Source organism: Culex quinquefasciatus, chromosome 2 (genome assembly GCF_015732765.1).
Source record: "Culex quinquefasciatus strain JHB chromosome 2, VPISU_Cqui_1.0_pri_paternal, whole genome shotgun sequence".
NCBI classification, from domain to species: domain Eukaryota; kingdom Metazoa; phylum Arthropoda; class Insecta; order Diptera; family Culicidae; genus Culex; species Culex quinquefasciatus.
In genome coordinates this window covers 176,344,675-176,358,566 of record NC_051862.1, presented here as the reverse complement: position 1 = coordinate 176,358,566, position 13,892 = coordinate 176,344,675, and the positions used below count along the sequence as shown (strand labels likewise).

General features: G+C 40.9%; 1 protein-coding gene across 2 annotated transcripts in view; it reads left to right on the top strand.

Moving 5' to 3' along the window:
* LOC6049130 (cyclic nucleotide-gated cation channel subunit A) overlaps positions 1-13,892 on the top strand; it is a 257,969-nt gene that overhangs the window by 97,350 nt on the left and 146,727 nt on the right. For both annotated transcript variants that reach the window (XM_038251828.1, XM_038251827.1), the window contains one exon: positions 2,732-3,239. In XM_038251828.1, coding sequence (XP_038107756.1) covers positions 2,898-3,239 — 342 coding nt within the window. In that variant the 5' untranslated portion in view covers positions 2,732-2,897. The remainder of the gene's footprint in view (positions 1-2,731; positions 3,240-13,892) is intronic.

Genomic DNA, 13,892 nt, shown 5'->3' with positions numbered 1-13,892 from the left:
TAGTTTTAGTACACAATTTACACAGAATGCATTCGAAGACACACAAACACACACTCACATTTAGGGTTAGTTAATTGAATTTACTTATGAACTAAACACACAAAAAATAATTGCATGCAAATACCGAAGTTGCTCTACCACACGGTATCATCATCCTCGCTGATATCTCTCAGTTGAGAGAATCTGTATCTCTACCGTGTGAAGCAGAATTGGAAAAAGTAGCCTAGACAGAAGATCAATACGAGAACCACAAGGAGTACGAAATACACTTTGCAAGCACAAACGTCGCGTTCTTTTGTATCAGCCGAATTCCAAAGTCCAATACACGAGTCGTGCAGTAACCAAATCGAGTTTGTTCTTAATCCGAAATCGTTCAACAATTTGAAGCCAAATCGTGAAGATTCGCCGCGTAGTGATCTGTTCTCTAGTGCCGCTGAAACAAGTCCAGCGGACTGAGTGTGATCGTTGAGGTGATCGTGAAGCAACAACGACACTTTCACGGTGGAAAGTGCGAAGTGCGAGTGCCCATAGTGTACGGTCGTGAAGTGTTACCTGTCTCCGAGGTCTTCAGGTGCCACCAACGAAGGTGGGAAGCAAAACCTCCAACGTCCGGCACAAGTTCGAGCCCCGGCCCGAACAGTTATAATTACAAATGTTTACGGTAGTCTCACTTGTACGTGCGTCAAACGCATCCTGACCTGAAATCCCTTTGCCCTTTGTCGCACTTACATCAATTTTCGGGGAGTGACAAGATAGCACGACAAGATTCGAACTACTTTCATATGAAAAGTGACAAAAATTTTTGGAGCTTTTTTGGTTTTCATTGAAAATCTCAGGATTGAAATCGAATTTTGGGGATCTGTGAAGGTCAAAAGGTGAGGCATTGTGAGCTGCACAAAATGGCGTTCTTAACTCAATTTGTTCCAAAATGCACGTACGACAAGTTAGCACGATGGCGACGAACAGTTTTTGTTTTTTGTATTTTTTAAAAAGCATAATTTCGAAATCGGGCTTCGTCATGCACACGGATTATATCTTGAGAATCTTCAATCAAAATTTCAGCCCATTTGTTGCATCCCGTCTCGAGATATCCTGGCACCGTAAATCAACTCGGTTTGAGAGAAAAAGGCTCACGAAGTTTGATAATTCGTTTTGCTCATAGCAAATTTTTGAGCTTCAATCTTATCTTTTTCAGCTTCACCATGAAACTTTCAGTTGTCATCTTTTAATTTTCTTGAATATTAAATTTTTAGATTTTTTAACATGTACGATGCTCCGGAAATTACCATTTTGTATGACTAGTCCGCAAAATTGTACGGAGCCTTGTAAAGAAAAACTAATGAAGCAAAATGGCTTTCCTTAAAATATTGAATGCATGGACAAAGTTTCATCCATTTGAAATGATAAAAATTGAAAATTTTATTGAAAATGAGAATAACCCTATGAAAAAAAATTATAAATGATAAATATTTTTTAAACTAAAAGCACAAAAACTTCAAGTAAAATTTGCAATGGCTTAAGAAGGAAAAACAACATTATTTTTTCTGAAGATTTAATCATTCGAAGTGAAATTTTAGTGATTATTTCGGATAATCGAATCTGGACTTAACCCTCATTTGAAAATTCATCAATTAATAACACCAATGCTATGCTATGCTATGTTATTTAAAAATTCATCAATTATTATGAGTTTGAGGAAAATTGCTTACAATTTGTGAAGGGTTTTGCCTTCCTCACCTCACTGAGGAAAGGCTATAAAATCACTCGAAAAATGAACTTCTTAAATAGGCCTCGTAGACCCACCTTCACGTATACATATCGACTCAGAATCAAATTCTGAGCAAATGTCTGTGTGTGTGGATGGACGTAGATTGTTTTTTCTCACTCACTTTTCTCGGAACTGGCTTGACCGATTTTGTCTGTGTTTTTAGATCCGTCTACAGGTCCCATAAGTCATATTTTCATACCATCATGTTTAGTAAAGTACTTCAAAAGTTATGTTGAAAAAACGATTTTGACTAAAGTTCACAAGATTGTAAAAAGGGTGGTTTTTGTAAGAAAGGCCGTCATGCTATACATTTTTAGAAAGGTATTTTAAAGACCTTCCCAACGAGTCCAAAACTTTGAAAATCTGATAACCCTATCAAAAGTTAGTCAAAAGCACTTAAGTGTTATTTATGCACTTTTTGGAGGCCGGATCTCAGATATTTTGATGAAAAAGTTGTCCGGATCTTTCATGCGACTTATCGTTGGATAGGTAATCAAAAGACCTTTCCAATGCATCTAAAACATTGAAGATCTGACAACCCTATCAAGAGTTATAAGCACTTAAGTGTTATTTATGCACTTTTTGAAGGCCGGATCTCAGATATTTTGATGAAAACGTTGTCCGGATCTTTCACGCGACCTATCTTTGGATAGGTAATAAAAAGACCTTTTCAACGAGCACAAATTGGATTGGAGATCTGACTACCCTATCATAAGTTGTAAGTACATAAGTGCCCTGCAATATGAAGATCTGACTACCCAATCTAGTGGTATGAATAATTATAATGAGTCAAATTGATAAAACACTGAAAAACACCACCCTTTTGTGTCTATTTTGGATTGCACCCTTTAAATTTGAGGAAGGTACCAACCATCTAAGGGTGGATTAAGTAACTTTTTTAACTAAACATTTTCTAACATCAAAATTAAATCCACTTCATTTTTTTCTTCTTCCTTTTTTCAGCATCTACCACTTCAACCGCGTCCAGCGCCCGCTGTACAACACGACGCACCGCGCGCCGGCCCTCTGTAATGGGCCGTCCACGATCAGCGGGGCGGGCTCGGCGACTCCGTTCGGTAGCAACACCATCTACCAGAACTTCCAGAACCAGACGGTGGCCTCGTCCCCGATGGGGGGCAGCTTCAGCAGTGTGGCCACCACACCCAGCCTGTCCTGTCCGATGGGCACTTCGGGATCGGGGCTGGGAATTGCGGCAGCACCGTCGTCGCAACCCCCGGCATCGGCCCCAGCTGCGCTGTCCTCGGCCGGGGCCAGCCCGTTCCAGAGTGGCATCCATCCGGCGTATACGACGAGGAACCGGCCCGAGGTAGCCACCGAGCAACGGAACCAGCAGCAGAACCAGCAGCAGCAGCAGCAGTCGGCGAATCAACTCTCGATGCCCAACTCCACCGGCAAGAACAACCACCACCTGAGCCAGGCTGTGATAGAGAGCGAACGGAGCGATCTACTGGTGAGTAGAGGAAGTGAATTTGGGGGGGCGGGATGGTTTGCTAATGAACCTGAACTTGGCTGAAGTTGCGGTTTTTGGGACGCCTACAATGTGTTCACTGAGTTGTTGTCCAGCGTGCCGAGTTAGGCCTTAATTAACCACAAAGTACAAGCTCTTTCAGCGGGTGGGGTGAAACCGCACAATTGTGGTGACCTAAGTAAGGTTATGTTTCGTGAACATATTCACGGTTGGCTTGAATAAGTTATTAATGCTTCAAAAATCAAATTATTCGCTCTACAGCATTGCCTTGGCGTTCTCGATTGCGAGATTCCTACTCGAAACTAGGTGTTCGAAGGCTTGATTGTTGAGGCAATTGCAAACCTCTTTTTACACCTTAGCTTCCATCCACCCCGGGATTCGAACTGACGACCTTTGGATTGTTAGTCCAACTGCCTACCAGTGACTCCACCGAGGCAGGACCCAGGGAGACGACTCCTACACCTGGACTAAGCTAACGACCTAACCTTTTTTAGGTTAGTCCGGGACCAACATTTACTTCCCTTCCGACGGAAGGCGTGATCAGACAAATCTCGTCTCGAAAAATGCCACCGGGACCGTCTGGGATCGAACCCAGGCCGACTGGGTGAGAGGCAGTCACGCTTACCCCTACACCACGGTCCCGGCTATTAATTATTAATGCTTATTTTGTTCAAAACTGTCAAGCATTCACAGTTCAAAGAATTGAAATGATTTCTACTAAACAAGTTCCGTGAAATCGTGAATTACTTACAACACCCTTCCCCACATACCTTCACGGATACAAATTAACAATGTCAATTAAGGGGGAGGACGACCTGCGGTCTTCATTTTCGCATAAATGGTACATTGTGTTAGAGACTATTTAGTATACCACTACTGATACCAGGACTCAGAGCGCTGTATTATATTAAAATTATAGACAACTAAGCTAGACGACCACGAGGTGGTCTCTGACGACGTTGAGTTTGTGTCGTGCAATTTGCAAAACCCACGTGTCATTCTCACACTTCCCTCAGACATGGAGAAAGTGGTGGTTAACACACACAGCTTGGTCAACCGACCGGGTGGGTTGGGCTCACCCGTAAACATTTTAAGGTGTGGGAGTGCTTATGGTAGATGTTTGTGGATTTCGACCCCTCCTTCCAGGGACAGCTCAAGTTCAGGGAGACTTCAAACGAAGGATTTGAAGTAGCGGGTGGATGTGCTACACTGCACGTCGATGAAGTTTGTAGGATATTGGAATTTGATGAATATTAATGACATAAGTTGTAGGGTTATTCTTGGAATTTTGAAACAAATTTCAATCAATCAAATCCATTATCAAAACCGGGGTCAAACACACACGAATAGAATTTTTTTGTCAATTTGGGCGAAGGTAGAATATTTTTAAAATATTAAATAAATTGAAAAATAAGCACAATCGATCTACATTCAAACCTTTGGATGGCTAGGTCAGAAAAGAAATCTTGCAATAGAGACCGCCATGACCTGTGGGTTGCGAATGGTTCTCAAATTTCCCGTCCATCTGGCAATTTGCCTCCGTTTTCGCGCGTTGACGAATGCCAACAGCAGTGACATGCCATTTCCACGAAATAAAGAAAAATCAACAACTGTAAGGAGAACCCCCCCACCCCCCAACTCCCTGCCCTCTTCTGAGAGGCGAACCATTAAACGTTGCCGCTCCCACGACTTGGCCATAAAGTTAAGTAAACAGCGTAGATAAGACGTTGACTAGCTGCCAAGCTCGTTGCCTGTTCGCCCATGCAAATCTCATCAGCATAAGAGGATTTCTGACGGCAGCGCGGCAGGATCATTAATTTAAGGTTTACTTGGCGTGTGCGATTCATGGGCGCCAGCCACGATTTATCATCCTGCAGATGATGCAGCTTACACTGGCGTCGTGGGAGTTGCTTTTCCGTCTGTTTGGGAATGCTAATTGAAATGTCCTGTAAGTTTGGTTAGTGTGCAAGTCATGGTTCGGTGGAGGGCTTCCTGGAACATGAAAAGCTAGTAATGGAATGGAATGTTTTGAGTGATTGTGAAGTCATAACATTCTTCAAAGCATCTCATTTCCGAGATTTCAGCTCCTTTACCACAACCAACTGATGAATGATTGAGTCGTTCTAGGTCAAGTGATAAACTCTGCCTTTCATTTTCTTCATTTCCTCCGATGATGGTTACAGCCCCTCAAAAAGATGGCGGCCTTGAGTCAGCCAATCGACCCAGACTCCATCTGGCAATCCAAAGTTGAGAGGGACGAGTCCAAGTAAATGGATTTTACCCCCAAAAGCCACAAAGCCTTTATTTGCAGGTTGTGCAGCAGCAGGCAGGAGGGAAAGAAAGGAAAATCAATTTATTTATGACTAGGCCAGAGTGTTTACTTTGACATTCAAATGAGTTTTCCGGCGGTGGTTTCGTGTCCTTCCTTCGTCGCACTAGAAAAAAGGCCATCCCTAGATAGCTACAAGTGAGTGAGGGTATCATATTTCCTGGTGGAAGACGTTAGTAGATTGTTGTCTGCCCTTTTCTTGTTCGTAGTAGTCACTAAAGGTTTTATTTTGCTTTCAATACTGACTCTGTCTTGAATTTTTGGTTGCGAAAAAAAATGTTCGATTTTTAAAGTGCAAAAGTCTTTTTTACATTTATTTTGTTTTTATTTGTGCACAATTTTTATGGAAGTTTAAAGTTTTACTACAATTTTATTCTGATGCATTTAATTTTGAATAATTAACGTTATTGCGGATGAATTATCAGAAAACTAAAATACCTTGAAAATACCAAACCTCACCATGCAGCAAAGAGCAGTTTTCTTCGAAATCGGTCTTTTTTATTATTTTATTTTTTGTATTTTTTGGTGCCTTCGGTATGCCCTAAGAAGCCATTTTGCATCATTAGTTTGTCCATATAATTTTCCATACAAATATGGCAGCTGTCCATACAAAAATGATACATGAATATTCAAAAATCTGTATCTTTTGAAGGAATTTTTTGATCGATTTGGTGTCTTCGGCAAAGTTGTAGGGATGGATAAGGACTACACTGACAAATAAATGATACACGATAAATTTTTTTTGGTGATTTTAAATTTCACAAATTTATGTTTTCTAAGTCTCACTCAAAAAACCCATCATTTTCTAATGTCGATATCTCAGCAACTAATGGTCCTATTTTCAATGTTAAAATAAATATGGGTAATTCTCCGCCAACTCACACAGCAGTTGCCCCGACCCCTCTTCGATTTGCGTGAAACTTTGTCCTAAGGGGTAACTTTTGTCCCTGATAACGAATCCGAGGTCCGTTTTTGATATCTCGTGACGGAGGGCGGTACGACCCCTTCAATTTTTGAACATGCGAAAAAAGAGGTGTTTTTCAATAATTTGCAGCCTGAAACGGTGATGAGATGGAAATTTGGTGTCAAAGGAACTTTTATGTAAAATTAGACGCCCGATTTGATGGCGTACTCAGAATTCCGAAAAAACGTATTTTTCATCGAAAAAAACACTAAAAAAGTTTTAAAAATTCTCCCATTTTCGGTTACTCGACTGTAAAAAATTTTGGAGCATGTCATTTTATGGGAAATTTAATGTACTTTTCGAATCTACATTGACCCAGAAGGGTCATTTTTTCATTTAGAACAAAATATTTCATTTTAAAAATTCGTGTGTTTTCTAACTTTGCAGGTTTATTTTTTAGAGTGTAACAATGTTCTACAAAGTTGTAAAGCAGACAATTACAAAAATTTTGATATATAGACATAAGGGGTTTGCTCATAAACATCACGAGTTGTCGCGATTTTACGAAAAAAAGTTTTGAAAAAGTTGGTCGTCATCGATCATGGCCGTTCATGGTCACCCGCGACAGACACGGACGACGAAACAAAGAGAAACGCAAAAAGTAACTTTTTCAAAACTTTTTTTTCGTAAAATCGCGATAACTCGTGATGTTTATAAGCAAACCCCTTATGTCTATATACTAAAAAAAATAATTGTCTGCTCTACAACTTTGTAGAACATTGTTACACTCTAAAAAATAACCCTGCAAAGTTAGAAAAAACACGAATTTTTAAAATGAAAAATTTTGTTCTAAATGAAAAAATGACCCTTCTGGGTCAATGTAGATTCGAAAAGAACATTAAATTTCCCATAAAATGACATGCTCCAAAAAATTTTACAGTCGAGTAACCGAAAATGGGAGAATTTTTAAAACTTTTTTAGTGTTTTTTTCGATGAAAAATACGTTTTTACGGAATTCTGAGTACACCATTAAATCGGGCGTCTAATTTTACATAAAAGTTCCTTTGACACCAAATTTCCATCTCATCACCGTTTCAGGCTGCAAATTATTGAAAAACACCTCTTTTTTCGCATGTTCAAAAATGGAAGGGGTCGTACCGCCCCTCCGTCACGAGATATCAAAAAACGGACCTCGGATTCGTTATCAGGGACAAAAGTTACCCCTTAGGACAAAGTTTCACGCAAATCGAAGAGGGGTCGGGGCAACTTTTCCCGATTTCGTGTGAGTTGGTAGAGAATTACCCATATGAAACATTCATAAAAATTATGAATACAAAGAGACGAGTTGTTCCTTTTAATTCCGCTATATATTTTTAATATCTTGACAGATACGTATTTCGTCTACTACTTGCAGACTTCATCAGTGTTCTGTTCTCGAGAGACAGTAATGCATTCTGCTAAAACGCTCAACCAAACCACAATTCATAAAAATGTCCGATCTTTTCCAAAATAATATTTTATTTTTTTAAAATCAAGACTAACATTTCAAAAGGGCCAAACATTCAATTTGACGCTCTTTTGAAATGTTAGTCTTGATTAATTTTTTTGGAAAATATTGTTTTCGAAAAGATCGGAAAATTTCACGAATGTTTCATATTTTAACATTGAAAATCGGACCAATAGTTGTTGAGATTTCGACATTAGAAAAACGAAGGTTGTTTGAGTGAGACTTAGAAAATATCAATTTTCCTGTTTTTTTTTCTCAGCAACTAAGAATCGTTTCAACAAAATTCAAAAAATGCAAAATACAGACAATTTCTCAGCTTTTCAAAAATATATATTTTTTTAAAGTGGGCAAACTTGGGCACTAATTTAAAAAAAATGAAAAGCTGCGTCTATTTTCAAAAAGTTACCTAAAAATGGCTATAACTTGAAAACGGTGCACTTTTTCAAAATTTCACCGAAGTACCTTTTTATATGCGACCAATTTTCCGATTTTTTTAAAATCAGTATTGATTTCCCCTCACGGCTTGTCTAAAGGTTATTTTTATCCAACTTGAATGAACCTCGCTCATACACCCTGGAGCTTGTTGAGGGGACTGTCCTGAGTCAGGGAAACTGTTTTTCAAAATCATCTATCGGTGAAAATTGATTTTATCTCATTTTGACATTAGTTTTCAGTTCTCTGAATATGTCTTTAACATCCTACACCATGGAAAAATGTTTATCTTTGTCATAAGGTTCGATAAAAGCTGCAAAATAGGTATTTTGCTATTTTTTTCTAATTCATCTGGAAATATCAATTCCCCTCGTGTTTAACAAAACTGATTGTGTTGAACCACCCTTATGGCCAAACAGATTAATGTGAACTGTAAATTGGGGTAGAGAATTCTAGACCACATTAGAGGACGATCTATCTATCTATCATTTTTGTATGGACAGCTGCCAAATTTGTATGAAAAATTATATGGACAAACTAATGATGTAAATTGGATTCTTTGGGCACCGAAAACACCAAAAAAGTTTCAGCCGAATTAAAAAATACAAAAAAAAAAATTGAATGACCGAAGTCTCAGAGAAATGCACTTTTGCGGAAAAATCTCAAACCTATCAAAGGCACCTCGGCTTACGGTACTAGATATCAATTTTTGATGCCCATAATTTCAGTGAATTGTTTCAAAATCTTGCTAAATTAACCCATACATAACTCAAATTTTTCAGGATAATCAATACCGATTCCGCACAAAAGTTTTAAAAACAGGTTTTTGCAATTCCGCTGTGAAACTGTCAACTTTTCCTGTCCTTATGAAGAAACGAAACGGCCTTATTTTTCCCTACCAAAAATAACAGAATGGAAAATTAATACCTTTCAATAAATGGGTGAAATGGGTGCTGAAAAGTTGAATGGTTAATTTACTTAACACATGGATGATTGACATATGGGAGCGGCCGTGGCTGACTGGTTACGGTGTTCGCTTTGTAAGCGAATGGTTCTGGGTTCGATTCCCATCTGCTCCCAACGAGAAAGTTAAGAACACAGAAATTTGAAATGATGAATATAAACGAAAAATCAAAGTCGCTCGAGGCGGGGTTCGATCATCCGTCCTTTGGATTGGTAAGCAAAAATGCTAACCACTAGGCCATGATGACTTGGTGAGCGTGGACTGGAATTAGGAATACTGTTACAGAGAGCGAGTTGTGGCGCTATAACCACGGCAAATAGTGTCCAGGGCATTCGTGGAAATACAATGTCCCATCCCAGAGGGTCCCGGAGTACCAAACCTTCTTAGCATGGTGCTCCCAACGAATACAACCAAAAATCTCGGAGCGTATGGTGGTGTGTCCCCACGCTTCTTCCTCCCCTGTCGATTAAGAATTGTGTTGTTGTTCGAACACTCAGTGCTCAAACGCAACCCAATTACGAGTCATCTCTGCGATACGGCTTTACGCAGTTAGGTTTTACGCCGACTCGATTTGGAGGTTAGAAAGGAGTGCACTGTTTACATGGACTTAGCACAGTTCGATGCGGTCGTCGATTTTGTTCGGAGAAATCCGTCGACAATCGACGAAGACTATGTAAACAGTGCACACGAACTGTCAAATGACGTCACGGTGTAAAACCTAGTAGGCCTGGCCGGTTTAACGCTTGTGATGTTTCAATGCATTCCGATGCAATGGCGCACTACAAATGTTAATAAATGACAAGAAGAGTGCTAGGCGTCATCTAACCTAAGGCACTCTCCAGGATTGTTCGGATGGGTTTGAAGAGATGTAGTCCTGAGTGCGGTCGAATTCCAAGTGATTTTATTTTTGTACTTATTCCCCGATCATACCTATCGTAATTGTCCTAACCTACGGCGGAAGCACCTAAACGCAACCCACCGCTACCAAATTCATTGTGGTAGGGCTGCGCCGAGGTGATTTGCATTCCTAACCAAAAACAATTATTGTTATTCAACAACAATTCGTGTTACTACAAACATCCTGCCCCTAGTTGACTGGGTCAACTCCTTTACTCACTCTCTGCTTCATCCGTCTCCTTGAACCGAGCTTCTGACAATTTTACAGTTCGCGCTGGCTTGTCGGGAGCTGCATCTGGTGCTGGACTGGGTTTTCTAATTTGCTGCTCTCGGTTTCGATTGGCAGCAGGCATACTTCTGCTGCGGCACGCCGGTAAGTTCCCCTTGTGGTGCGGACGTCGACCACCCTGCACCTGCCGTCTCTGCCCGGATGTGTGGCGGTTATTCGCCCGATGTTCCATTGCAACGGCGGAAGGTTCTCTTGTTTCAACAAAACTAACTCGCCGACCTGAGGGTTTCGAGTGCCTTGGTGCCATTTTGGACGTTGATGCAAATGATGAACGTAATCCCGAGTCCATCGTTTCCAAAAATCTTGGACGGTACGCCGCATTTCCTGGAATCGATTCAATCGGTTAATACTCAACTCTGACACGTCTGGTTCTGGGAGGGAAAATAGCGGTTCTCCAATAATTAGGTGTCCAGGAGTCAATGCGCTTAAATCATCAGCATCATTTGTAAGCGGCGTTAACGGCCGAGAATTTAAAATACCCTCTATTTGAGTCACACATGTGGTAACTTCGTCGAGGCGCAACGACTTATTTCCTAAAATTCGCTTAAAATGGTGCTTAAAGGATTTTACACCAGCCTCCCATAATCCTCCAAAATGAGGAGAGCGTGGAGGAATGTGATGGAATGTAATTCCTTGAGCCAAACAGAAATTGTTCCATATCTCAGTTTGAAACTGAATAATATATTGATTTCGAAGTTCTTTAAGTTCACGATCTGCTCCTTTAAATGTGGTTGCATTATCACAGTGCAGTGTGAGCAAACGTCCTCTGCGCGCAATCAATCTCTTGATTGCATTTATGCAGGCCTGTGATGATAAATCTGGTACCAACTCCAAATGAATCGCCTTTGAAACCATGCAAATGAAACATGCAACATACATTTTTAATGCAGCGCCTCTTCCGATCAAGGGCCGAACTAAAAAGGGACCGCAATAATCTAATCCACAGTTCGCGAAGACGCGAGCTGGTGTAATTCTTACTGTAGGTAATGGGGCCATAATTTGCACCCTTTTTCTAGGGTTACATCGAAAACATTGCACACATTGGTACGCAATATTTCGCACCAGCTTTCTTCCGTGTAAAGGCCAAAATCTCTGGCGCAAAGTAGCTAGCATTAAAGTTGGCCCACCATGCAAGGTTTGGAGATGAATAGAGCGAGCGATTAATTTAGTCAAGGGGTGGTCATCATGCAACAAAATCGGACACCGTGTGTCAAATGGAGCAGACAGTTTTTCTAATCTACCCTTAATTCTAATTAATCCAAATTCATCTAGGAATAGATCCAAACCCTTTATTAGCGATTTAAAGTTGAGTTCGGTTTGCGTACAGTCTTCCGCCTTACATTTTTCCAGCAACTTCAATTCGTGTGGAAAAGAATAAGATTGCGCTAAGCGAATTAAAGTCTTGAGAGCGTTATCAATTTCTCTCGGTTGTATTTTTCCCAGACTTTGTCCCTTAGACCGTTCTCGAAGAATGGTGCAAAATCTTAAACAGTAAACTGTCACTTTTAATAGTTTTGCCAATTCAGAGAATTTTGTAAAGATTTCTTCGGGCTCGGTTTGAACTAGCGCCGTAAAAAGAGCAACTATTGGTCTGCGTTCCGACTCGACAACGCTCAATACTGATTTGTCAAACTTGGTTGCGGGCCAGGATTCGATTGATTCACAAATAAAATCCGGTCCGTGTACGTGTAATTTGTCGTTTAATATTTCGATTGGAAGAATTCCCTTGACAGTCTATCAGCAGGATTTAGATGTGTTGGGACGTGTCGTAAAGTGTGTCCTTTCATGAGTCTTTGTATTTCCGCAATCCTATTTGACACAAATACCTTCCAGATTGCTGGTGGTGTTTGTATCCATTGTAATACCACCGACGAATCGGTCCAGAACACAACTGGAGCTACAAACTCTGTGGTGGTTAATATCGTATCTATTAACTGGCAACCTAACAAAAACGCACACAGCTCAAGGCGGGTAATGTCGTGTTCTCGTAATGGTGCGACTCGAGACTTCGTGCTGAGTAAATTGCTATACGACTTATGTTGGTCCTTTGACACCACATAGACAGAGCATCCGTAGCCTCTTTCGGAAGCATCGCAAAAACAATGCAACATAAACTTTCTCGATGCCACCACTCTCCGTGGAACTCGGAATTCCAAAAGATATGGCAACTGATCTCTGAATGTGTGCCAAGATTTGGCAAGCCCTTCGGGAAGTTCCTGATCCCATGCAAACTTTTCATACCACAACCCTTGAACAAACATTTTTGCCCACACGACTACTGACCCAATTAGACCGCAAGGGTCAAATAGCTGTGCCATCTCTGAGGCAACGATGCGTTTGGTGATTTTGTCCAACGCAGACAACTTGGGAATTTTAAATCCGAAGCTATCTTCGTGTGGATTCCAAAACAATCCAAGCGTTTTAATTGTATTGGAGCGATCGATTTCGATCTCGTGGGGCATCTCCACCAGGTCTGTTGGTATTTGTTGCAGAACTCGACGATCGTTTGAACACCATTTTCTCAAATTAAATCCGCCAGACTGTAACAGTTGCCGAAGTTGCACAGTTGCTTCGATTGCTTCTTTCAGACTGTCTCTTCCTGCTAGAGTGTCGTCCACGTATGTGTGATTTTTCAAAATGTGAGCTCCTAAGGGATAGCGATGCCCTTCATCATCAGCTAACTTATTTAGAACTCTAGCAGCCTGGAAAGGAGCGCAAGCAGTTCCATAGGTGACCGTTTTTAACTGATAAGTTTCCAATGGTGATTGCGTATTTGTACGCCAAACAATTTTTAGCAATTTTCGATCTTCTGGATGAATCCAAATTTGCCTGAACATTTTTTCAATGTCGGCAATAAAAACATATTTTGGCAATCTAAAGTTCAAAACAGTCGACAATAGTGTAGGCTGAACTGTCGGGCCCGAGTGCAGTATTTCATTCAATGATAGTTGATTGCAACCTTTAACGGATGCATCAAAAACGACGCGAGTTTTAGTAGTTGTACTATCCGGTCGCCGAATGGCGTGATGAGGCAAATACAATTCTTCTTTACCTGTGCGTAAGCCCGGTTCCAAGTGTCCGAGTTCAGCATATTCGTCCATAAATCGCAGGTAGTCGTCGCGAAGCTGCTGGTCGTATCCAAATCTGCGCTCGTTAGCCAGGAACCGACGCTGGGCTAGATTATACGAGTCACCGAGAAAAGGTCTTCGATCTTCGCGGAGTGGCAACCGTACCACGTAACGCCCGTCATCCCGACGCGAAACCGTGCGATTAAAGTGATCCTCACACCACCTATCATCTAGCGACAGCGCTC